General features: G+C 45.8%; 1 protein-coding gene across 3 annotated transcripts in view; it reads right to left on the bottom strand.

Annotated features, from left to right (window-relative positions):
• St6gal1 (ST6 beta-galactoside alpha-2,6-sialyltransferase 1) overlaps nucleotides 1–24,992 on the bottom strand; it is a 127,383-nt gene that overhangs the window by 25,299 nt on the left and 77,092 nt on the right. For 2 of the 3 annotated variants that reach the window (XM_055625098.1, XM_055625099.1), the window contains exons 3-5: nucleotides 13,809–13,941; nucleotides 9,675–10,320; nucleotides 4,940–5,037 (exon numbers count right to left, since the gene is read on the bottom strand). In XM_055625098.1, coding sequence (XP_055481073.1) covers nucleotides 4,940–5,037; nucleotides 9,675–10,272 — 696 coding nt within the window. In that variant the 5' untranslated portion in view covers nucleotides 10,273–10,320; nucleotides 13,809–13,941. Of the gene's footprint in view, nucleotides 1–4,939; nucleotides 5,038–9,674; nucleotides 10,321–13,808; nucleotides 13,942–22,498; nucleotides 22,639–24,992 lie in introns of those variants that run through there. The other variant, XM_055625100.1, reaches the window with a different exon arrangement.

The raw sequence follows: 24,992 nt of genomic DNA, 5'->3' as shown, positions 1-24,992 counted from the left end.
GAGGAGAGGAGAGGAGAGGAGAGGAGAGGAGAGGAGAGGAGAGGAGAAATTGTTGTACCCTTGCACACACACTCATTTTGCCCCACAACCCATTTGACTTCCGGTTTCTCGAAAGCAGACTTTGCTAAGGATTTCACTCAGCCTTCACCTGATCTGGCCCCTCAGCAGAATCTAATGCAGCTAACTGTTTGTCCTCTGTCTCTCCTTAGTTAGCCAAAGCTCCTGGTAGGACCCCTCTCTTCTCTCTCTCTCCTGCCTATCTATCTGTCTTTGTCCATCTGTCTCTCACCACCACTGTCTCTCTCCCGGTCTCTGTTTCTCTGACACTCGCATCAACTCTTACCACACCTATACAGATAGGTCCCAGCTCCTCTCCCATCCACGCCTGCCTAAACCCGACCCCTTTTTGGATAAATGCCTACCTAATGTCTCTTTACAGATACCCAAAAGGCATCTTAAATAAAGACCAGCTAGAAATGTAGGGTGTCACCCTTGTCATTGTTTGGATAGGGGGCAGCTACAAAAGAAGCTTGTGTGTTGACAGCTTGGCTCCCAGGTGGGGGTGCTGTCTGGGGAGCTTCTGAAAATTCTGGAAGACGGGATGTAGGTGAAGAAGTAGATGACTGGCCCTTGTTCTCTGTCCTTCCTGTCAGTCGGGGAGTGAAGAAGCTCCTTACCCACATGTTCCCACTGCTGCGCTCTGCTGAGCACAGGGGCCAAATAGCCATGGGCTGAACCCTCTGAAATTGTGGGCCAAAGTAAGTCCTTCCCCTTAAGGGGTTCAGTGTGTTTTGGCCATTGTGACAGAGAAGAAACTCAAAAGTAATAAACTTGACTTTGTGAAAGATTTACGGCTAAATTTGCTTAGGAGAAAAAGGAGACAACCGTGACTTGACCATCCATTAGGCCCATCCCCATAGCAAAGCACCCTCACGGGCAGCTAAAGGGAGCAATTCCGTCATTCTCTTCCTGAGAAAAGCAAATTCTGCCAACTGGGCAAGATGACCCCAAGTAACAACTATTTGAAAGAAAACAACACTAGTGTACTTAAAATAATTCTTTAACCTGCTGAGCCACCAAGCTGACCCCCAGTGGCTCCTGAATGCATCCTCCTACTCTGGTACGAGTATTTTCACAAGTAGACCCTCCTAACTGCGTCCTGTGGTAGTTAATCTGGAGACACCACGTTTTCAGATGGCAATTTCTTACTGTTCTAAGAGCAAACCCTCACTTAACCAAAATGACGTTTGTGAATGTTGCCTTTCAAACGCTCCCTGATTGGCCAATTTAAAAAAAAATGCCTATACCTGGGCAGGGAGGAAGAGAGGTGTGCGGAGCTAAAGGTGTGTGAGCTTGGGAGAGCAGAGGATCCTGAGAGAGGGAGGAGAGGAGAGAGGTGCAGGAGAGGATGAGTTAAGGGAGTTAAGGAAGATCTGGAAGCATGCGGCAGGAGGGGCTTGCTCTGAGGATCAGACACTGGAGAGAAGCAGCTCCAGCTGGAAAACATGTACAAGCGTTGATGGGAATTGTGGATGGAAGTGTCCCAGATAGCAATAATGAAAGCGAATGCCATGGGACATGGAGCTGGGAGATAGATAACAAGGTAGCTTAGGGGGTTAGTTTCTGCCCAGTTCCAGTGTAAAGGTATATTAAAAATCTAACAGGTGTCTGTGTCTTTTATTGATATGATAGCGAGTTAAATAGTACCCAGCACAATAATTATATGTATTAATAGCAAATAATATTAGCCCTCTTCTACTACAGTGTCCCTCTAGTAACCACAGTTCCTCTGACCAGATAAAGACAACAATTACAAACTGCAAACGCCATCAAGCCAGAAGGACTCTTTGGTAGTCTGACTGCCGTTATCTCTCACCACAGCCTATTGCCCCCCTCCTCTTTCTACGTCCTTCCTTGTCCTCAGCCGGCTTCAGTACAGTGTCTCACCGGAGCTGTTGGCTCTTTCCCATCTCATCATCATTTACTTGTCCCCCAAATACATAACTAAGTATCACCTCCCCTAAGAAGCATCCATGGCAGCCCTTCCACACCCGGAACCCCACCCCAGCTCTGTGCTTCTCCCTTCTGAAGTTCCCTATTAAAGCTTTCAGCGTCTTTGCATGAACACCTGATTTTATCTACAGGCAATCAGAGAAGAGAGGCTGACGAGCAGTGCGCTCTCCCCACTCTCCCCACCCAGCTCCGTGTCTGCACATACAAACGGTAACAGCAGCTAAGAGTTAGAGACATCCAGGCAAGGTTCTATCCCAAGTACCACCCACTTTTTTTTTTTTTCAATCTGTATTTCACAATGACTCTATGAGGAAAATCCTGTCATTCTCTTTAGAGAGAAACGTGTACACAACAATTCTGCTACCAAGATATAGAGCTGTCCGGCCAATCCCTGAGCGAGGCTAACTGCAGAGGCCAGGGACTGACTGCTGCTGCTTACCTAATCCTCTAGAAACTTGCTAAATGAATGGGTGCAGGTTAGTGTGATGTGCTGAATGCATGGATGCAGGCATGCATGGTAATTAGTTCATTTCATATGGAAGTAGAAGATAGGTATTGGCGCTCCCTATGGTGCTCGCCAGCTCAGGGTTCCTGTGCCTGGGGCATCCGGAGAAAACCAGGTGAAATATGAGGGACTAAAGACAAAGCATAAAGAGGGGGTAGTAAAAGATCCTCAGTAAGTAACATATTTTCCAGACTTGTTACCCTGAGCATCTTGGAGGCCAGCCTCATGCCCCTCTGCCAGGCAACACGAATCCTGCCTCCTTCAACCTTCAGCGCAGCCTGAGCTAAGGAGACTTTCTCACTACCTCTTTCCTGTTAATCTCTTTTTCAAGCAAGTCTCCCCACGAATGTTTTTCTAAATTTAGCCCCCTTTCGAAGTCAAGCTCAAGGCCGCTCGCATCAGAGAATGTTGTCAAATGAACCATTTCTTTAACATTTATCTCTTTTCTTACTAAAGAAAGTGATATGGAAACCCAAAATGGGAATGGGGGGGTAGAGGGAGTAGGGAGATGGTTCAGTCAGTAAAATGCTTGCTGAGCAAAGTGTAAGGGCATGAGTTCCATTCCTAGCACCTACATGAAAAACTGGGCATAATGGCATGCTCTTGTAACCTCAGTACTGGGGAGGCAGAGACGGGAAGATCCCTGGGGTTTGTGTAGTTTAATCTGCAAGGCCTGGGTCTCAGTGAGAGATGCTGTCTCAACAAAACAAGAAAAACCCCAGGGAAGAAGAGCACGGAGACACTGAAAGTATGAGGACACAAGATAGAAAGTGACTTCTGTTTTTAAATTAAACTAACAAGAAGGTTTTCAACACTTGAGAGGGAGGAAGAAAAGAATTAAGAGTTCAAGGATAAACAGGGCACAGTGGCACATGCCTGTAATCCCAGCACACAGGGAGGCAGAGGCAGGCAGATCTCTGTGAATTAGAGGCCAGCCTGGTCTACACCAAGTGAGCCCAGGACAGCCAGAGCTACACAGAGAAACCCTGTCCCAAAAAAGAAAGAAAGAAAAGAAAAAGAAAAAAAAGAGTTCAAGGCTAGGAAAAAAAAAAAAAAAAAAAAGCATTCAAGTCTAGCCTGGGCAACACAGCAAGATACTGTCCCCAAAAAAAATTTTAGAAGGAAAAAAAGAAGAAAGGAAGGAAGGAAGGAAGGAAGGAAGGAAGGAAGGAAGGAAGGAAGGAGGGAGGGAGGGAGGGAGGGAGGGAGGGAGGGAGGGAGGGAGGGAAGGAAGAAAGAAAGAAAGAAAGACAGAAAAAAGCTTGCATGCACAGCAGTTTTGTTCCTTGGCTTCTGTTCTTATGCCCATGGGCCTCACATAGAAAGAACACTGTACAGGAAGCAGGGCAGAGTCCGGCTGGAAGTCCCAGTGAGTCAGAAAGTGAAGAGAGAAGTGATGACATGGAACCCTGCTGCAGGAGAAGAAGCAAGCCCTGCATTCTATGCTGGAAAGCTTTTCTGGTCTGCCCTGGGCCCTGTGAGTCCTGAGAGGCAGACAGAAATAATAGTGAGATTATCCACTCACAGAGGAACATCTATGGCTTCCCTGTCTGCTCAGGGAAAAGCAAACATCACTGCCAATAGCGGGGTTACTGAATTGGCAGTCGTAGCACAGAACTTATCTGTCTATCTATCTATTTATCTTCCTATCTATCTTCCTATCTATCTTCCTATCTATCTATCTATCTATCTATCTATCTATCTATCTATCTATCTATCTAGGTATCTATCGAGTCTCAATTCTGTCTCAGTCTCCTTGGTAGCTGGGACTGAACACACACACCATTGTGCCTGGCTACCATGCAGTTTAGGATATGTGTATAATCCAGGTTTTGTCACTAAGGTTGTTATCAGAACTGTTAAGAGTTATCAGAACTGTTATCAGAACTGTTATCAGAACTGGGCAAGAGTTTCTATTAGTGTTGAGAAAGCAGTATAAGCAATATGTCTACTACTCAGAATACTTCAGAAATGGACTTAGGAAACTGATGAGGTAAGGTGTGGGTTCTACACATAGTCTAAAGACTACTGTGGCACTGGTGTGAGTCCTCTACTCAAGCAGTGTTTTAGAGCCCATCTCGAGCTCCACACGTATCTTTGCTTCTCCCTGGGATGTCCTGTACTCTGCTGTCTCTTGTCCAAAATTACAGGCACAATTACATGGTTACAAGAAAAATCAGAACCCTATTTCCCTAGACCGCAGGCAGCTCTATCTTGTACACTATCAGTGTGGAGAGAATTTTCTGGACACATCACAAGGATAGCCATGGGATCACTGTCTTTTCTTCAGTGATGTATCTGGAACTCGGGAGGTCAAGAAACTTAATCAAGCTGGCAGCTTTGATGTCAACACACTCAGCATTGGGGCCCACACTGTAGTTGTCTGACACCCATGTGCTATCTGCAGAAAAGAACTCTTACCTGAGAATTCACTAGGCGAATGGTAGTTTTCGTGCCCACATCCTGTTCGAAGTTGGCTGTGGGTGCCCGATTAAACCTCAGGACTGCATCATGATTATCTGTAAACCACAGGAAATGGAAAATAGGGGGTGAGTGCTACCAATACACAGGAAGAGAGAAAGGAGAAAGGGAGGTAGAGGGAAGATCAAAATGCACGCCATTGTCTCATATAACACACAGAGGGTATTATAATATGAGCATGGTGCTCTGTGAGGTTCACAAAGATGACCACCTGATGCCAGCCACTGCCAGAGCTACAGTGTCCACTAAGTTTGAGGCCCATTCACTGGCACCAGTGTGTTGAGACACAGCAGAAAAATGAACATGGCCAACAGGTTATGTACAGCAGAATCTTTACTCAGTCATGAAAGGAACAAGCCACACTCTCGCTAGCTATCACCAGCAGACCATATCCTTTGCCCAGCCTGATTGGTTTTGCATTGTTTTGTTTTGTTTTTAAGCAGGTACTTTGTTAGAAATAATATACTTCATTAACTCCAGCCAAGGCCAGACAGACCATCTCAAAAACACGTAACTACTTCCTGGTCTTCTTTAAGCATAATTTGTACAAGTTTCTGAACTGATCGGGTGGAGGTGACACAAGTCATGGCTTCAGGTCCCATCCCAACCCTAAGTCTCTATGATTCTATCAGAGTTCACCCCCACCTCACTCGCTCAAACAAGTCTCGGGTTCACTAGCCAAGTCTCCACCAGACTGGAGATCATCTCCTGTCCGTGAATTTTTGTTTAGCTCTGTTCAAGATCTACACAGATAAGATAGGAAGAACAGAAGGCATTCGGCTCCATACAAAACGGCCTGTAAAAGGGAGGAGGAGGTGCCCACAGAATTAAGCCATGAAAGTCTTTCTCTTAATTTCAATTCATATATATTTGTCTCTAACCCGCAGGAATCCAGATGGCTTCTTCCCAGAAACAACAGGGTTTGATTCCTAGACAACATGCTTTTTAGAATGGTTCGGAAATGACACAAGATGAGCATAGTCCAGATCTTATCAGCTTCCCGGCAGTGCTCCGAAGAGAGCACCGGATCCACTCTTACACAACACAACTTATTGGTTTCTCTGAACCAGGCACAGGGTTCCAAAGTGATAAGCACAGGCGAGATGCAGACCTGCCAGACATCACACTTAGGCAACTTCCCAGGCAAAGATCCCAGGAGCCATGAAAGCGCCGTCCTCGTGGCAGATGTTGAGGACATCACCCCACCACCCAGAGCTGCATGTAGCTCTTCCCACCCCGAGGCATACCACAGTAGGAAAAGCAGAGACTCTGAACTGAGGAAGGCCACTGTCATCAGGCCTATCTTGGTGGAGGGATAGACTCAACATCTTTCCCTCCTGTCTGCTTCACCTCCTGCTCTCACAGGACTGAAGAGAAAGAAAAGAGCAAAACCAGAATTGAAAACTTCTCCCTGACAGGGCCTAAGACTTCTGATCCCAGAAAACCACAGCCAGGGGCCATCCTGTGGAGCCCTAAGGAAAACTGAGTCTAGCCTTACCTTCTTCCTCCTCAGAGGCAAGCCAGTACTCTCCTGAGCCAGTTTTGGGCAAGCCTGAAGACAGGGTATGCCCACTGACATAGTCCAAAACTTCAAGATATCAGAGGCAGGTGGAAATGGAGGAGGGGGTGACTTGGAGGGAAAAATGGAGACTCCCCATCACAGAAAGCTTTGGATAGGTCCTTGAGGTTAGGCATAAAAGAGAGCATGATCATTTCTTCATGAAGAAATTCTGATTGAAGACTATGCTATGCCTGGCATAGTTTTAGGCACCAGAGACAATGGGCAAAAAAAAGACAAGGTCCTTCCCCACAAAGACATTGCATTTTACTGCACTGGGAAAGAAAATACACAGGTTGAGAACCACTGCGCTATGACGAGAAGAAAAAAGACGAGGATCAGGACATGACTATGGAGATCTGAGCATAAAGTCTGGATTTTTTTTTTTTAAATCAAAAACTAAAATCCCAAATCCTTATATAGTCTGTCACTTCTCCCCACTGATCGCCAGCTATCTCTCTGGTTTAACTCCTCACCCTTCTCCACCCAATGGGCCCCACACCCCAACAGCTTCTACCATTCTACCACACAGCCTCCGTTTCTTGCTTTTGCCTCAGAATGTTGTTTTCCTTTCCTCTGGGGAAGCCAGGAGGAACTGATCCAGCCCCAATCACTCAGAGCCCACTATTGTTATGAGATGCAACAGGAGCATCCCTGAGTCACCTGACCGCTCTCAACCCCTTCTCTGCCTACAACCACTTGTGCATTCCTTGGGCCTCCACAGTTAGCTCATGGGGACTGCTGGGGGCCCAAGACAGCAGGTGCTGCAGGAGACAAAGCCAGTACACATCCCAGCTTGTGGGGGGGGGGGCAGAGGCACCCCTAGCTGAGAGCTACGAACAGTATACGGCTTCTAAGGGAGAGTGAGTCAGTTTCCCTTGGGGAGTAGCCCCTAGTGGGTAGACCAAGCTGCAGCGGATGGACCCAGAAGGATGAGCGTGTGAGCAGCACAGACTGGATTCGGGGAGTTATTAAAACAAAAAGGGCACAAGAAGTCAGGAGGAGTTAGAGGTGGACATGAGGGGAGCGGGTGCGCGCGCGCGCGCGTGTGTGTGTGTGTGTGTGTGTGTGTACATGATCAAAATATGATCAAACTATGTGCATGTATCACATTCTCAGAGAATGAATGAAAATATTATATTTTTGAAACTGTGGGGGCTGGAGAGATGAGTCAGCAGTTAAGAAAACTGAGTGCCCTTCCAGAGGCCACAGGTTCAGTTTCCAGCACCCAAGCGCAGGCAGTTCATAGCTAGGTGTGTAACTCCAGTTCCAAGGATCTGACGCCCTCTTCTAGCCTCCATGGGTGCTAAGTGCACATGTAGCACACAGACATGCAGGCAGGCAAAACACCCACGCACAAAAATAAAATGAAAAGGATGAAAGCAGGTACACCAAGCACACAGTGATCGCACACTGTATCGTTCTGATTGGTGACAGTATGTTAAAAATATGCTATTATTTGAAACACAATCCTCAGCTTATCTACGTAGCTTATCTACATAAGTACACTATTACTGTTTCAAAAGACCCTTCTGATTATGGGGCCCTACCAGCCTCATTTGTGGGGTGACTGGAGACACAATACGTTATGGATGGAAAAAAAAAAAAGAATCATCAAAGTTGTGCACAGGTTGGCTTTCTAACCCAATTCCTGGGGCCATTTCTCCATGGCAGGGCAGGAGCCTAGCCTCCTCAATGATCTGAGCTACACCGTAAGAAGAGCTGTGCATGAAGCCATGGTCAGGCTCAACTGTCACAACAAGCCCAAGAGCTGCAATGCCGAGGCACGCATGGGCCTTTGTGTTTCAGGCCGTCATCCTGTGGTGCTGATGAGTTCAGGAATGAACTCGGGGTTTTTTGTTTGTTTATTTGTCTTGTAAGAAACACATAAAAATCAAGCTGTAGCTTCAGTTTACAAAGAGATTCGGCTCTTCCTTAATCCTGAACTCAATTTTACCCAGAAAGTGACTTGATAGAAAGAGCGAGGATCATCTAACACGAACCATCCTAAACGCAACTGTTCTGTTGCAGATGCAGAGAAGAAACAAAGAAAATTAATTCCGTTACACAGGACGGAAATCAATCACATTTAGTTCTCAGAAAGGGAAAAAAAAAAAGTCCAAAGAAATCATAAGGGTAAAAGCCGAAGTTGGGATGGGACTGGACATTTTTGTGGACCTCGTTAGGATGACTATTGACTTAGGGAGACAGAAAATGTGATGTCGCCTCCCTCTGCTCTAAAGAATCCGATTTGGGTCTGTATTCCTTCTTTGAGAAAATTGAAAGGAATATATGACCTCACCCTCTAGAGGACCCCCACCTGGCAGCAAGGCTCTCTCTACTGCCAGAGTTCTCTCAAAAATAAAAAACAGAAAGAAGTGGCTTTGCACAAGTTAGTTAGCTCTCAGCTGCAAGTCTGGCAATATGAAGACTCTGGCTCTTTATCAGCTGCTAGGGATTTCAAGAACAGCAAACTGCTGTCCTTTGACCTGGGGCCTCTTACAGTTAGAGTGTTCTGAGAAAAGCTGAGAATTAGCCAGGCGAGACTCAAGGAATTTGCATGTGTCAGAAAAAGGAAAAGGGAGGGAGCTCAGGGGACAAAATGCAAGAAGCATGAGGACACAAAGCATTTGTCACTCCAGGAAAGCCAGCTGAAGCCACTTCGCTGGGGCAACTCTGCTGGTCTGCTAAGCTATGCTTGAATTCTTGTTTTAGGGCACCGAAATTCCCCAGCCAGTCCTAGGACCATCAGCCACTCGGGAATAGTCTGTACTGGTTGGTTTTGTGTGCCAACTTGACGCAATCTAAAGATATTAGAAGAAGGAGCCTCAGTTGAGAAAATACCTCCATGAGATCCAGCTGCAAGGCATTTTCTCAATTAGTGATCAATGGGGGAGGGCCCAGCCCACTGTGGGTGGTGTCATCCCTGGGCTGGTGGTCCTACAAGAAAGCAGAGCGAGCAAGCTACTAAGCAGCACCCCTCCATGGCCTCTGCATCAGCTCCTGCCTCCAGGTTCCTGCCCTGATGAACAGCAATGTGGAAGTGTAAGCCAAAGAAACCCTTTGCTCCGCTCTTTCAGTGTTTCATTGCCGCAGTGCAAACCCTAAGACACATACCAATCTCTCGGCCCAGCCGGGAGGATTTCAAAGCTCCTGCAGAGGAAACAACAGCACACTTGTGCCATGGTCCAGCCTTGGCCCTAATGTCCTCCTCAGGCAAGATATCCTCCCAGTCAGGGGCGTTGAAGGGAAAATCTGTGGCCTCTATCATGGATACGTTCACATTGTCTCGAAGGCGGCAGCGAAGGGCCTCTGCACTAAACTTGATCCCTGGCCCTGGCCCCTTGTAGGACACTTTATACTTGTTCATGTTCAGATAATTCTTCCAGATGTTCTGCAGCCTGGGCTCAACGTTTTTGTATGAGGAGCTCTTGTCCCACACCGGGAAGGCACGCTGTAGTTTGCCCTTGGTTGGGACCCTGGGTTGACTGAGGGTTCGAGTGCTTTGCTTAGGGTCTTGTCTGATGCTTGCGGACACAGACTGGGAACCAGACCCCATGGCCAGTTCCTCCAGGCTCTTCGGCATCTGGAACTCTTCGGCTTGCAATGTGACAGCCTCATAGTAGTTCCCTTTCTTCCACACAAAGATGAGTGCAAACAGGACAAAGGCCAGGACAAAACAGCTGAATTTTTTCTTCAAGTTGGTATGGATCATAATGAAAGGTACGTGCAGGAAAGCCACTGTTCTGAGCAGGAAGCAAGCCTAGAAGACAGAGAACGGGGGGAAGAAAGATGATGGAGGGTATATCCGAAGCAGCGTGCAGTGGGGCAAGGGGCCAAGCAAAGGATCTAGCATAAACAGACTTGGAGTCCAGCCCCAGCTGCCTCCCATCAGATATGCAGCCTCGAGCAAGCCAACAGGGGCAGGGGAGCCTTAGCATGGGCTCTGAATGTAGGCAGCGTTCTTTGGAACCTCTCATTGAGCCGTGAGCATTTTCCACTTTTCCACCCCTAGTCTGTGTGCCGTGACTCTTGGCTTCTGGCGCTCTGCTCCAGCCCACTCAAGAATTTCAGGCCAGAGCCTCTCAGACCAGGTCACTCCTACAGCCCATGTTCAGAAGCCCACACCCTCAGAAGCAACAATCAAAAGGGAGCAGACTGATTAGACTAGACACAAAAGCCAGAGTCTCTGAAATCCTCCCTCCCTCCCTCCCCAACTGGGTCTTGGGGAGTTAAAAGGGCTGGAGAGGTAGCTCAGAGGTTGAGAGCACTGGCTGCTCTTCCAGAGATCATGAATCCAATTCCCAGCAACCACATGGTGGCTCACAACCATCTGTAGTGAGATTTGGTGTCCTCTTCTGGCATGCAGGTGTACATGTAGGCAGAATACTGTATACATAATAAATAAATAAATCTTAAAAAAAAAAGCCAGAGAAATCCCCCATGCACTTGTAATACAGTTCTTTCTGTGAGGGCTCTGATCTGGGACTTTCTAGGCCAAAATTTAGCCCCACAGTCCACTATTCAGTGTACCCAAGTGGCTAGATCATTTTGTGACAGAGGATGGGAAGTCTTGCTAAGATTAAGAAAGACGGCCCCTGACTAAATGGAAGTAAATGGCATAATGAATGGAAGATGGAGGCACTCCGTAGCTGACAGGGTCTGCATCCTTTGGAAGACACTAAATTCTCTGTCTCCTTAGTTCACTTAGCAGGAGTCAAAGCAACTGCCCTCCGGGCTTTGTTCACCCTGAGAGTCTGAAGTTATTCCCCACCAAGCTTGCCCCTGAGAATGTTTGAGAGAAAGTAGTGGGTGTCCTAGACTGGAAATTCGTGAAGCCTGGGGCCTTGATTCCATTCTTTGTGAGCTTGAACAGGTGAATCTGTCTGCCCCTGAGAACCTGTAGACTAGTCATCCCTATCTATTTCATCTGTGCCGTGTTGGGAGTGTTAAATAAAAGGGTGGGTTAAAGGGTAGAAACCCCATAAAGGTAAAGGCTGGGGCAGGTATTCTGAGCAGTGAAAGGACAGCAGCCCTTTGACAAGAGGGCCAAGAGAGCGGTGATATCGGTGAATGAACAGTGACGTGAATGATATCTGGAAGGGATGTGATGTACACAGAGGAGCAAGAATTCGGATACAGCATCATGAATGTGAGGCCGAGGGCTTGCTATACCATTGGAAAGCAAATGAAATCAATTTCCCCAGTCAAGAGCACTGACCACATGGCAGCTCAAGAATGACTAGAGGAGAGACAACATTTAGGAAACCCTATCACTTAGGCACTTCACCTGTAATGTCTCACACCAAGCACAAACACGAAAAAGTATGTTTTCACAACTCTGTGTTAGAATAATCAGAGTGAGGCTTTAGCAAGTCTTCAGTGTCACTAGCTCACCACACCGCTAGAACCAGGATTCCAATTCAGGTTAGCCTATATCTAATGGTTTATAGCCATCGCTCTCAACCTGTGGGTCTCAACCCCTCTGAGAGTCACATATTAGATGCCCTGAATATTAGCTCTTTACATTATTATGCATAACAGCAGCAAAAATTATAGTTATGATGTAGCAATGAAATAATCTTATGGGTGGGGGGTCTCCACAACATGAGGAACTGTATTAAAGGGTCGCAGCATTAGGAAGGTTGAGAACCGCTGGTTTTATAGTTTTTGCCCTGAAGGACAGAAATCTTTAATCAGGATCAGAAAACCGTAAGTGTTGACCATCAGAACTCAGAACTAGAGTGTCCAGAGATGACACTCCCAGGTAGAGGAAAGCATCCCTCATCTGCCATCGTTGGTAGGCACCATGTACCAGAGGTTCTTTTCACAGGAATTAAGTGTTATATGCAGTGTGGTGCTTTGTGATAACCAGGGAAGCTCCCGTGAGTACCGAGTGTAGGTTTGGGAAACACATGCAACTCTGTACTTGTATGACTGACATGGAAATAACAAGTTGGAAAGTGACCTGCAATTCTAGGGGAGAGGAGATAGCAGCGGGAACCCCACTTCACTGTTATGCGAGTGGCAGCTTGGAAAAGGCTGCAACTGCCTTTCCTGGGGTGCCTAAGGAAATAGGAGTTTCCACAGATGACTCCAGTGAGTCTCAGAGACCTCTGCTGGCCTGGGCCTTCATGGCTGTCCCAGCCATTCTTGGTTGTCAACTTGACTGTATCTGGAATGAACGACAATCCAGAAATGGAGGGCACACCTGTGATCGGGGTTCTTCGCTGGCATTGAAACCTACTCCTCAGGGATTCCAGAATATACAGAAGACCAGCTGAGACACCCAGCCTCATAGGACTTAGCAACAACCAGCTTCTTGAACTTTCCATCCACAGCGAGCCATTGTTGGGTTAATTGGAATGCACCCTGTAAGTTATTCCAATAAATTCCCTATTTATACATAAATAAAAGATTCACTCCATCAGGGCTTGTGTGGTCCCTCCATACTGCCATCATCGGAAGCCAGCTGGGGTTTCTAGTCACGGCCACTCAGAGCTGAAGGGGCTATTCTTACCTGCCTGGCTCTTTGAGCAAGAAAGACATGGAGGAATGCCTCACCCACCACCTCCATCATGGAAAAGAGAAGTGACATTGTCTCCAAAAATTTTTGGAAAACAGTATATGGTTTGGATTTTCCCACCACTAGACTTACTTGGTAAGCTTGCAGGCTTTGCAGCTGATGTGTTCTCTGCCCCTGACTTTCACCATAATCCCTGCTTGTTAACAACCGGTGTTTACAAAGCTTGGGTTTTGCCAGAGGAGAATGCTTCCTGATAACCTTTCTATTCAACTGGCCCCGGAACAGAACTTGGACCAGGGTCATGCTCAGACAGGAATTATTAAGCTGACAAAACTGTATCAACGAATCTTTACACCTGAAGGACACTTCTCGGAAAAGAATACTGCAGTTAAGAATATTGCCACCAAGCCAACAGTGGATAGACAATAAAGAAACCTTGTAAGTAAGGAGTTTTGCCCTATCTATTCCCTGAGGCATGTTTAACGTCAAATGCAATGTTTGGCATATAAATGTTCTCATAAAAGGCTACGAGTTACAGAACAATTCAGACCTCACCTCTGAAGCTTATAGGGATGGCAGGCCTGCTAGCCACACCTTCTTGGCTGTCACTGAACAAGCATTTAGAAGTGTAGGAAAAGAACAAGCAGAGAGAAAGCAGTGCAGCCACTTGCCAGCATATTCTGGCCCATACTTTGTCACTCAGGAAAGTCACCCTCAACTCTTACCTGTTTCTAGCTAATCCCTTTGGGGCTGAAGGCCCTCCAGGTCCTCAGGAACCAGCACTATTCTCCATGGGGATGAGTTTCACTCTAATAGGTCTGGAGGCCAAGGCTCGTTCTCAGGATGATCAAAAACCATCTGAAATACAAATAAAAAAGGAGGTTAGACTGATTTTTTCTAACAGGGTGGTGTTAAATATTAACAGGACAGATGGGCGCTTTTGAAGGTGAGTGGTGGCGTATCCCAGGAAGCCCTGGTCATGCTGGAAGAGGTAAAGGCCAATTGAAAATGAAACACCTAAGGTCTATGAGTAATGTAGAGAGCCTAGAAAAGATAAGGAAGATAAGGATGTTTTAAAAAGAGGACATTACAAAACCATCTGGGAAGAAACTGGTAATTAACCTCTCCTTGAGAATAAATAGGATAAGGACTCACCCCGCCCTCCACAAAAACCCCAAGTAGATTTAAAAAAAAAAATATTCATTTGTACAAAATATTTAATAATATGGGAAAGTTTGAATCATGTATTTTTTAAATTTATTTTATTTATTTTTTTTAATTTAATTTTTTATTAGTTACACTTTATTCACTTTGTATCCCCCATGTAGCGCCCTCCCTTCTCCCCTCCCAACCCCTCCTTTCAATTCCCTTCTCCACCCATGCCCCTCCCCAAGTCCACTAATAGGGGAGGTCTTCTTTTCCTTCTTCTGATCCTAGTCTATCAGTTCTCATCAAAAGTGGCTGCATTGTCTTCCTCTGTGGCCTGGTAAGGCTGCACCCCCCTCAGGGGGAGGTGATCAAAAAGCAGGCCAATCAGTTCATGTCAGAGACAGACCCTGTTTGCATTACTATGGAAGAGTCATGTATTTTTTTTTAAACATTTTTTTTAATTTTATTTTTTTCTTATCAGTTACATTTAATGTGGGTTACAAAATTGCAAATACTACTTAAATTCAGAAAAAAAAATTGTAAAAAGATAAAGTACAGGGAGGGGGAAGAGTACCTAGGAAGACAGAAAAGATGTTTCTATCTTTGAAGTTTTGGACACATTGAACAATGTCTAAAATAAACACTGATTACTCTTTGAGATTTTTAATTTTAAAAAATAAAGGACTAATATGGTAAAAAGCCTCCCAAAAGAAAGGCCAGCAACTTGAACAGATAAATTATAAATTAAAAACAACAACTGAGAAGCATATGATATTTAAGGTTGGCTATTTTTTTTTCTTTTATTGTCTCACACATTATATGACTCCACCACCCTTCTGCCACTCCTCTCAGCCTCTCTGCCTACCTTTCCTCTGCCCTCTATCAACCTCTCCTCTGTTCCCCTTAAAAAAACAAAAATGAAAATGAGCAGGCGTCCCAGGTATAGCCACTGAACATGGTCTAACAAGTTACAATAAGACCGGGCACAAACCCTCATGTCACATCTGGACTTCGCAGAAAAGGGTCCCAAGCACTGACATGAGCCAGAGACACCCCCCACTCCCATTACCACAAGAATACCAAGCTACACAACCATAAGGTATATGCAGAGGACCTAGCTCAGACCCATACAGGATCCATGGTTGACGCTTCAGTCTCTGTGCCTATGAGCCAGCTTAGTTGTTTCTGTGGGCTGTGCTCTCCTGGTGTCCTCAACCCCTCTAGCTCCTACAATCCTTTCTCCTCATCTTCTATGGGGTTCCCCTTGCTCTGCCTAGAGTTTGGCTGTGGGTCTCTGAGTCTGCTTCTATTGGTTGCTAGATGGGCTAGCATCTAATGACAACTGGGCTAGGTACCGATCTATGAGTATGGCAGAATATCATTAGGAATCACGGCACTGGCTGTTTTCCCCTTTGCCAGTTGTATATTTGGTTCTGTCCGGGGTCTCTGAACTGTCCTGTCTCTGGTTCCTGGTCATCCACACAGTGTCAGGAGTGGACTCTCTCTCCTGCCATGGACCACAAGTTGGACCAGTCATGGGTTGACCCTTCTACAAGGTCTATGCCACCATTACTCCAGCACATCTTGGAAGCCAGGACAGATTCTAGGTCCAAGGTTTTGTGACTGGATTGATATCCAAATTCCACTGCTAGGAGTCACGTGTAGTTATAGAAGATAGCCAGTTCAGGCTCCGGAGCCTCCGTTACTGAGAGATGTCACTAGGGTCACCCTCATAGATTCCTTGGAGTTTCCACTGTGGTAGGTTTCTACATTAATCCCCAAGTGTCCCTCAATTCCAGTAGTATCTCCCACCCCCTCACCACCACCACTCCGACTTATCCCTCCTGTTCCCATAACTCCCTGGCCCTGTGCACCCACAAAATCTATTCTTTTGCCTCTTCCCGAGGTCCATATGTTGTTGTCCCCTCACCCTGAGCCTTAAGGTTGCTCTCAAGGGTGACCTCAGAGCACCTAGGGCAACCAGAACATTAAAATAATGGCTTACAGGCCAGACAGTGCTCGGCCATCTTCAGAACAGTCCTACACTTTGCTGGGCAGATCACAATAAAATTGTCAGACAGCTAAAGGAGAAGAACATGGTCTGAGCCTTCTAGAAAGTGCTCAAGCACTGGGATTTGCTACCAACCCGGGGCTGATAAGCAGTTAAAAAGGAGGTGTGCATTTCAGTCTCCTCACGTGTAAAATGAGCTCCTACCTTCTACACTTGTGGGGACTGAAAGAGGATTAATAAGGAAAGAACGTGAATGTATCAAGCAATATGTATAGAAAAAGGGGGTTTAATTTCAAACCTATTTATAATGGTGAAAAAAAATCTACTGACTTAGCTTCCAAACACCCCTTGAGGTTGCATCCACTTGAATGGGATAGAAATACAAGTGAACTTTTGTACCTACAGAGAAGAGAACACTCACAACATTTTAATAGAGACACAAAACGCGTTATCTGTGCACACATGATTGAAAACGTGACTCAAGTGTGTTCATGTATCAGGCCTGAAAAGTTGCTGAGGAAGGTCTTCTTCCTTTTCCCCTTCCTCTTCTGCTTCATCATCACTATCATCATCATTGTTCTGTTATTTGGGTAACTAAGGCAAACTCTTGAGGACAATAGTGAAAATACACTTTATCTTCTGCATCACCTGGCTGCATAATATGGATCTGGCCCTGAAGCCTACTGCAGGAGGTCTAGCACTGGAAACCGGAAAGAAGCAGCAAGTGGTCCTGTCACAGAGGACTAGCCACAACAAAAGGGCTTACCATGACAACCAGCTTTGTCAGCAAAATGGAGACATGCTCCACTGGAGACCGTAGGCTCTGGCTGAAAGACCCATTGCTTTCATGAGTAGGAGTGAGACAGAAGGCAGGCTCTGGGCATGACAGAAGCAACCTTTTACCAAACAGTTCAGGGCTGGGGTTGGAGATTTAGCTATGTGGAAAAGCGCTTGCTTACTTAGCGGGTCCAAAGCCCTTGGTTCAGTCCACAGCTCAGGGAGAAGGGGAAAAAGAGTTCAGGGCTTTCTTTACTCGTTCAGAGAGTAACTGGATTTGGAGCAGCCTCCTGGGAGAACCAGAAAATGTCTCTTCACAAGTGCCCTTTGAGGTGTCAGCATTTACCATTGCATGTGCACTCATCTTAACTGACTGCTGCCTTTTTCCACTACAGATAGAAGTAGACACCTTGTCGGCCTTTAATGCTACTGTCAGTGAGTATCCAGACACTAGCTGAGTGTCGAGCACATAGTAGGTGCTCAGTAAATACTTGCTGAATGAAACACTTCTTTAAACACTTCTGCTTATTTCAGGGATTACAGATGGAAGATGTTCTTTCATAACCCTCTCAGAGAACACTAACCCTTGGATGAACCTCTTGCTTGCAGACTAAAGTTTCCTGCCAATCTTAACACACAAACTGGTGGGACATGATATTTTTAATGGGTAACACCCTCAGCCATCAGAAGAAGCCACCTCAGGAGGAGCCTGCAGAGACTGATGTATCAACCAAGGACTATGCATGGACAGGATCTAGGCCCCCTTCTCAGATGTAGCTAATGGGCAACTCCGACTCAAAGTGGGTTCCCTAGTATGGGGAGCAGGGGTTATCTCTGACTTGAAGTCTGTTGCCTGCTCCTTGATCATTTCCCCGTGGCGGGGTGGCCTTGCCAGGCCACAGAGAAAGAGGATGCAGGCAGTCCTGATGAGACTTGATAGTCTGGGTTCAGTTGTTAAAGGAGGAGGGCTCCCCCTGTCTGAGGACTAGGGGAGGAGAATAGGGAGGAAGAAGGTAGGAGGGTGGGTCCAGGAGGAGATGAGGGAGGGGGCTATGATTGGGATGTAAAGTGAATAACTTAAAAAAAAAAAAAAACTAAATTAAATCAAAAAGACATGCCTAACTTGATTCCAAAAGCGATCCAGTCGAAACTGTCTACTGTGGGCCACAAGAGTCTTCTGAATGTAGTCACTACACCTGATGAGCGGGCTGGTCTGGTGACCTTCAACCAGCTGTAAAGTGAGACCAGGATCCTTGGCTCTGGGTGACAAACTGTTGACTCTAACCACAGCAGCAATTCATTTAGCAACTGGATACATGTTAAGCACTGATCCAGACTTACAATTCAGGGCACATGATCTGTAGAAGAGGGCATGCTCTGCCTCTCATCAGTCACATGATCTTGGCTGACCCAAGCTCCCAGATTCAGCTAACTCACTGTAAAATGGGGGTGATGACTGATCCTATATCCCAGGCTTATTTTGAAAATGAAAATGAGAGGCCCCAAAGGGCCGCAATAGCCACTGTGATGAATATTATGCACTCTTCGTTGACTTGTCACTAGCCCCCATTCTACAGAGACCAGCATCATCCCAGTGTTACAAACAGGGAAACGGACAAGAAAGAGAAATAATTTATCCAGGAAACTCAAGGAGAACGCTCAGTGGTCCAGACACTTCTATGCCTTGAAATTTCCTTCTGTGTAGACTGAATTTCACGTGGGCCACACCTACACCACCTTCCAGCACCAACTCCTATCCTTCAAGCTCCTGTCATTCTTACAGAAACCAATGAGTCTAATGTGCCTATTCCAGGCCTATTCAAACTAGGTGACCTTCCCCTGACCGCAGATCTGTTCCAACCACATAGAGAACTTCTTCCTGTCAGACACGTCTGGTCTCTTTCATCTAGCCAGACTCTGGCTCATGACTAAGAAATGCTCAGTTATCTGGAAGAATAAAGTGGGCCTGACACTGCCCTACCCGCCCCCATCCCTTTCAATTGTTAGAGTCCCCTTCAGAACAATGCTGTGCAGGTGTTCCTAAAGTCTGTTGGTTACTCAAGATGATAGAAAGATTACCACCTCTAGTCACACATGGCTGGGCAGGCAGCTATGCCTCTTGTTCAGAAAGATTTTAAGATGAAAGAAAATCCCCTTCCTTGTAAAAATATGCCTAGTGGTTTAAGCTCTGCCCTCCTAGCCTTGCGGACTCAGAATGAGAGCCGCTTATATTGCTCAGCACATGCACCTGAAGGCTGTGTTGAGAGCCTTGTAAGTACCAACTCATTTCATTTTTGGAGCCAACACTTCATGCGGTCTATGGCATTGACTTCCGCATCCCATTTGCTGTGGTCATTTCCTGTCTAATCCAGAAAGAGATGCCATCTTCAGTCCTGGAAGGTTTTTGCTATCTGCTCCCTGTCTTTTCTTCCAACAACATCTGTCTCGATGCTCAGTGATACTCTTCGATCCCTCAGGGTACTCTAGTTCCCAGGCCTCGGGGTTCTTCAGTCTTCTCTACTAGAGCTGAGTGTGAGCTCAGCCGCTCGCTCTCAAGAACATAACTCTAATTCCATTATTTCTAAAGAAATATACCCAAACATAACCCCAGTTTCAGATATCCCCCTTCCAGTCACCACTTCAGTCTTTGGAATTTATCCTGATGATTAATTCAACCCCCCAAATCCTCTCTGGATATCACCCTCTTCCTTCCTGTCCTCACTTCCTCCTGGCCACCTTAAATTTTATAGTCAATCTTTACCTAATTTCATTACACTCAGTTTGCTAAATTCCAATTCTAGCTATCCTATTCTACCCCTGTCCTATTCTGTCCCTGCAGTCAAGCATAGAAACATACGCACACACAAGCATAGATTCATTTACTGATTTCATGTCACGTTCTCAAAGGCTACCCCATCTTCACATAAGCAGACTATTATCCTATCTAAAAAAACAAACAAAACCCCAAAACACTAAACATAGTCATCTCTCAAGATTCAAGAAGTCCCATTAGCAGCGGTATCTTAGCATCCCTGAGAGTGGGGCACACACAGAGCACATAGCACCACCTATGAATGCCCTTTCCGTAAGCAGGCAGGAGTACACAGAATCTAATGGATCAGTGTTGGTCATTGTAGGTGCTGGACACAGCCAGTTCATCTGTAATAACAAGAAATACGGGTGATGCTCAATCTACATATTGCCAGGGCTTCAAACTTAATTCCAGTTATTGGGAAATACAGTGGGGGTTAAGGGGGACGATTCTGAAAACGGTAAATAGGGAAATTTGCAGGCAACTCTATTTCTTCATTCAGAAAATAAGATTTCTATTTGACAACTGAACTGGTTTTGTTGACAAATCAATAGATATATGAAAAACAAACATCTCTTAAAATGTAATAATGATAAGTAATATAGACCTTATTTGAACCTTAATTTGAACAAAAAAATCTTTGAGGGGAAAATGGGATTACTTGCCTATGTAGTGGGTATTTTTACTTTAAAATGCTTCAGGCCAAATAAACAAACTGGATAAAGCATAAATGGGAAAAATATTACTCAAATGTATTTGCATTAAGCTATATAAGGAACAAAATTAATCTATAAACTCTTTTCCTCTTGACCAATGAATATGATTTGGGAGCAGAAAAAGTTCAAAACTTGAAGAAAAGATTATAACAGATAACTCTTCCTGTTTTGCCGAAGAATCTATGAAGTCAGATACAACTTTACAAAAATTAACCCAGTGTATGGTTCTAAATTAATTGAATGTATGGGACTTCTTCCTCCGTCTCTCAGCCTCATTTCACCTTCCAGCATGGCCCTCTTTCCCTTTCCTTTTTGCAGCAAAACTCTCTAAGTGACAGCCTGTATTCACTGTTCCCCAGTTCCCACCTTCCCATTCTCACTTGAAAATCCCCTAACTTCATGAACCTGCTCTAGTCAGGAGGCACCAGAAGGCCCTTTCTCCTGCTTCCCAACCCATACTCCTCTTGGGGTTTCTCCATCTCACTGGTCACTCTCCACTCAGCAGTCTGGAGGTGGTTCCCTCTCGTGTCCCCCATCTCTATGCAGTGAAATGCCTCAGGTTGTGTCCTCACTCTACACTGGCTGTGCCGATTCATGCTCCAACCTCCCTCTACCCACTGGGTGGTTTTGCACTCAAAGTATGTTCACTAAAAGCCATCAGAGTAAGTTCTGATGGAGAGGGTGGGAGGGGTACGAGAATAAAAAGTGCAGGGTGACCACAGGGGGTCCCTACCGACCCTCTCACCCATTAGCTACCAAGGCGGTACCACAGAGAAGGACGATTTTCCTGGAAGGCAGCAAAATGTCCTTGCAAAAATGTAGGTTCTTGACGTCCATCTTAATCATTCTGACCTAAATAGTCTGTGTTAGGGGTGAGCAATGTGCACTTAACAAGCTTCCGTCGATGTTGTGTGGGGACCTGGGACTCAAGGTCCAGGGGCCTCCTTCCTGCCTCTGCCACTGATCTACACTCTCCCGTTCAATTCTAACGCAGCGGGACAGTGTATACCCAGGCTCCGGAGAAGCAGTTAGCTAGAGCAGCAGTAAACAAAGTGAGGTGTGCCCTTCGAGATCCAGGAAGAAAAAAAAAAAAAAATCAAGAGGAATTTTGCTGTGATTTAACAAAACCATTTTATGCCTTTTGAAAATGAGGCTAACATTTTGAAACCCTCCCTTCTTTTTTCTTTATAAGCTATTATGTTTTGCAAAAGCTATGATAGACAGAAATGGGGAGAGGAGGTGACAGTACTTTATCACAAATAGAGATAGGCGTCCAACTTTGGAGAAAGTGTCAGCTGGCGCGATCATCTCAAAACTCCAGGTTCAAACCCTGGCTTTCCTACCTGTCTGTTGGATGACCCTCGGCCAGTGAACCAAGTTCTGTGAGCCTTGCCCTTCATCTGCACGCAGGACACAAATATACTTAGAGGTTCACCCGTACCAGATGTGGCTCAAGGACACATTGTCTCACCTTTTGAGACAATGACGCTTTGAGGGCTTTCCGTGTGCTCCTGTCATGCAGTGAAGCTCACTTTGTGACTGCAGCTGCTTTGGTGGTTCCTGAGGGAATTCAGTGAGCAACTGGCAAACACACTTCTGCTGTGAGCTGTCTGCTTCCATCACCCCAGCTCCTAGCCAAGATCCACTGAGTGGAAGGCCGAACGGGTCAAGATGAAATATTCTGCCAAAACACCTCTGACAGGTCATTCCTTTGCTAGCAAGGGCTTGTGATAAGCAACAGGAAAGTAAGCTGGAACTGGGGGGCATCTGAGAAGTGAATTTGGGAAGGCGAGAGCTGTTTATAGTCCGAGCAGCAGCAGCCTTCATAATGTTTACCCAAAGCCAAGGTTAACAAGGCTAAAGGTGGGGAGGAGGAGACCCTGCCCAGATCAAAGCTTTAAGAATAAAGGAGCTTTCTACATGGTTCAGGCTTCTAAAAGTTTGTCTTACCAGAGATCTGATGGTTCTCCAGCCAGGCAGACAATGATTGAAATGACGCCAAAGTCTTCAGAAACACAACACATGGTCAAATGTTGTCCAACAGCCTAGAGAACTGAACTTGTGGGGCGGAGGGCACTGACTACATCACTGTGGTCCCTGACCAAAGCCAGAAATTATGAAGGGATTAAAAAAAAATAAAAAATAAAAAAACCCTCCCAGCCATTTGTTGTCTCCAGCCGTGTGTCCTACAGGCAAATAAGCAAATGTTGGCCAATCTATTGCACAGGTTCTTGATGAGAAGCAGCCCCTTCATGCCCCATTAGCTCCCTTCTGTAGAACACCCACTCCCCAGGGCAACCAGAAGATGCCCCAGCCCCAGGGGCCATCTCCCCTGGTCTTACCACACCAAAGGCCAATCTGCATTCCGCTTCATAAATCAAATAAGCAGAGGAGGAAGGCACAGAGAGAGTCTATAAAGAGGGCTGAACAAACACCATACTCCTAGCAATGCATCTACCTCTTCTGTCCACTCCTCCCCTCTACCACACCACGCCCCTACCCCTCAAAAAAATAGAACACTATGTCTGTCTCCACATCAGGAAGAGGGACTGTTTCACTTCCTTTTAATCTCTACGGTCCCCACCATGTGTTTGGTTTTTTTGTTTTTTTTTTCCTTCTCCTCAAGTGCTGTAAGGTTTAATATCAGTTCCCCACCCCTACAGCTTTTCCCAGCTGGGGTTCCATGAGGAAACAGAGTCCAGATATCCTAAGACAGTCTTTGTTTATAATAACGTACAAGGCTACGAACAAGAATCTAGAAGTTATTAGCTGTGTATCATCCTTGGAGAAACTGGAACATACCCCGAAAGAGTCTCCTACAGAACTTCTTTTCTTCATTTTCTGAATTAACCCCTCAACACACACACACACACACACACACACACACACACACACACACACAGACGCACACACAGTGCTTATAGAAATATATCCATCTTCAGTATTCTTAATACTCTCAAACTGTTGTTTACACTCCATTTTTTTCTTCTACTGAGAAACTTCATCTCTCTCTCTCTCTCTCTCTCTCTCTCTCTCGTCCACTTTTGGCTGATTTGCTTTGTCCTCGTGTTGTTTACATACTCCCTACTCTGAGTCCCGTAAGTTGAGTAAGTGCCAGAGTTCAAACGTTGAGTTGATTTCCAATCATTTCAAGTTCAGCAGTTCTTTCTCCCCCTCATTGTTGCTTTGTTTTTATACCTGAAAAGATCTAAGTCCGACCACCAAAGAGCTTGAGGGTATGGTTCTTCCACTTTGCAGTGGTCCCAAGGTGTGAAAGAAACATACCCCATGCACTCAGTGTGCTCATTCGACCAGTGAAGACTATGGAGGAAAGTCCTGAAAGTGGCCAGAAATTCCAGTGCCTGACATTTGTCATGTAGTTAGGGAGAAATAAAGAATCCGATCAAATACCCAGGTAGTGCTTTGGAAAGAGAAAACTTCCTTGCAAGATATTAGAGGGGGCAAAGAGACAGAAATGAGCTGGGTGACCTTATAAACTGGGTGTGTGAGAGGCCACCACTCAGAGGAGGACATCGTCAAAGACTGGCAGGAGGTGCAAGAGGGGGCCATGCAGTTTTCTGAAGAAAAAAAAGGGGGGGAGGGTTCCACACGGAAGGAAAAATAGATTTCCTAGGCAAAGAGAAGCCTATCATACTTCCAGAACAATGCAAGGCCTGGAGCAAAGAGTGCAGTTGGGCCCTCAGAGATGTCAGATCATGTGGGCCTTTAGACTAATATAAGAATTTTGGCTTTCCTGGATGGCATGTAAGAGAAGGCTCACTCCAGCTACCGTACTAAGAATTGGCTACAGTAGGCAGCAAACCAGAGAAAGTACAAAAGGAATCTGTCCCAAGAAGCTATGCCAACAGCAGCCAAGTCTGGTGAGTCACGCTTACAACCTCAACTCTCGGGAAAGAAGCTGAGGCAGCAGGACAGAGAGTTTAAGACCAGCCTGGGCAACAGTTTGAGTTCTTGTCCCAAGAAGGAAAACAAAGCAGGTGATGGTGGAGGCAGGGCAGTGGTGCTGGCGGCAGCGGTGGTAAAAGAGGGTCAGGGAGGAAGAGGAGAAGGAGCTGCTATTGCAGCTCAAAGAAGGCTTGTAGACTTCTTTACTGAGATCCTACTGTGTGCTAGCATTTTATGTTAAACAAAATTAATCTCATCACCTTGGGAGCCAGAGTATTGACAACCGTCGTCTTTATTGGAGAAATGAGGTTCAGAGCTTACATCATCATTGCTCAGAGGTCTGCCAAGGAGACTGTCGCTGTTGACACAATCACTGCTAAACGTTCAGTGTGACACACAGAAACCCAGCTTTCTTGCTATGCAGGTTTATCATGGATCACGAGCTTTTCCCATCATGCTTCTTGAAATACTAAATGTGTTTAGTGTTTAGTGGTTCTCAGGAGGCCGTGAGCAAGGAATAGTGGTTTTGATAGCTTAT

Source organism: Psammomys obesus, unplaced genomic scaffold (assembly GCF_907164565.1).
Source record: "Psammomys obesus unplaced genomic scaffold, mPsaObe1.curated_primary_1811, whole genome shotgun sequence".
NCBI classification, from domain to species: Eukaryota; Metazoa; Chordata; class Mammalia; order Rodentia; family Muridae; genus Psammomys; species Psammomys obesus.
This window is presented reverse-complemented; position numbering and strand designations above follow the sequence as displayed.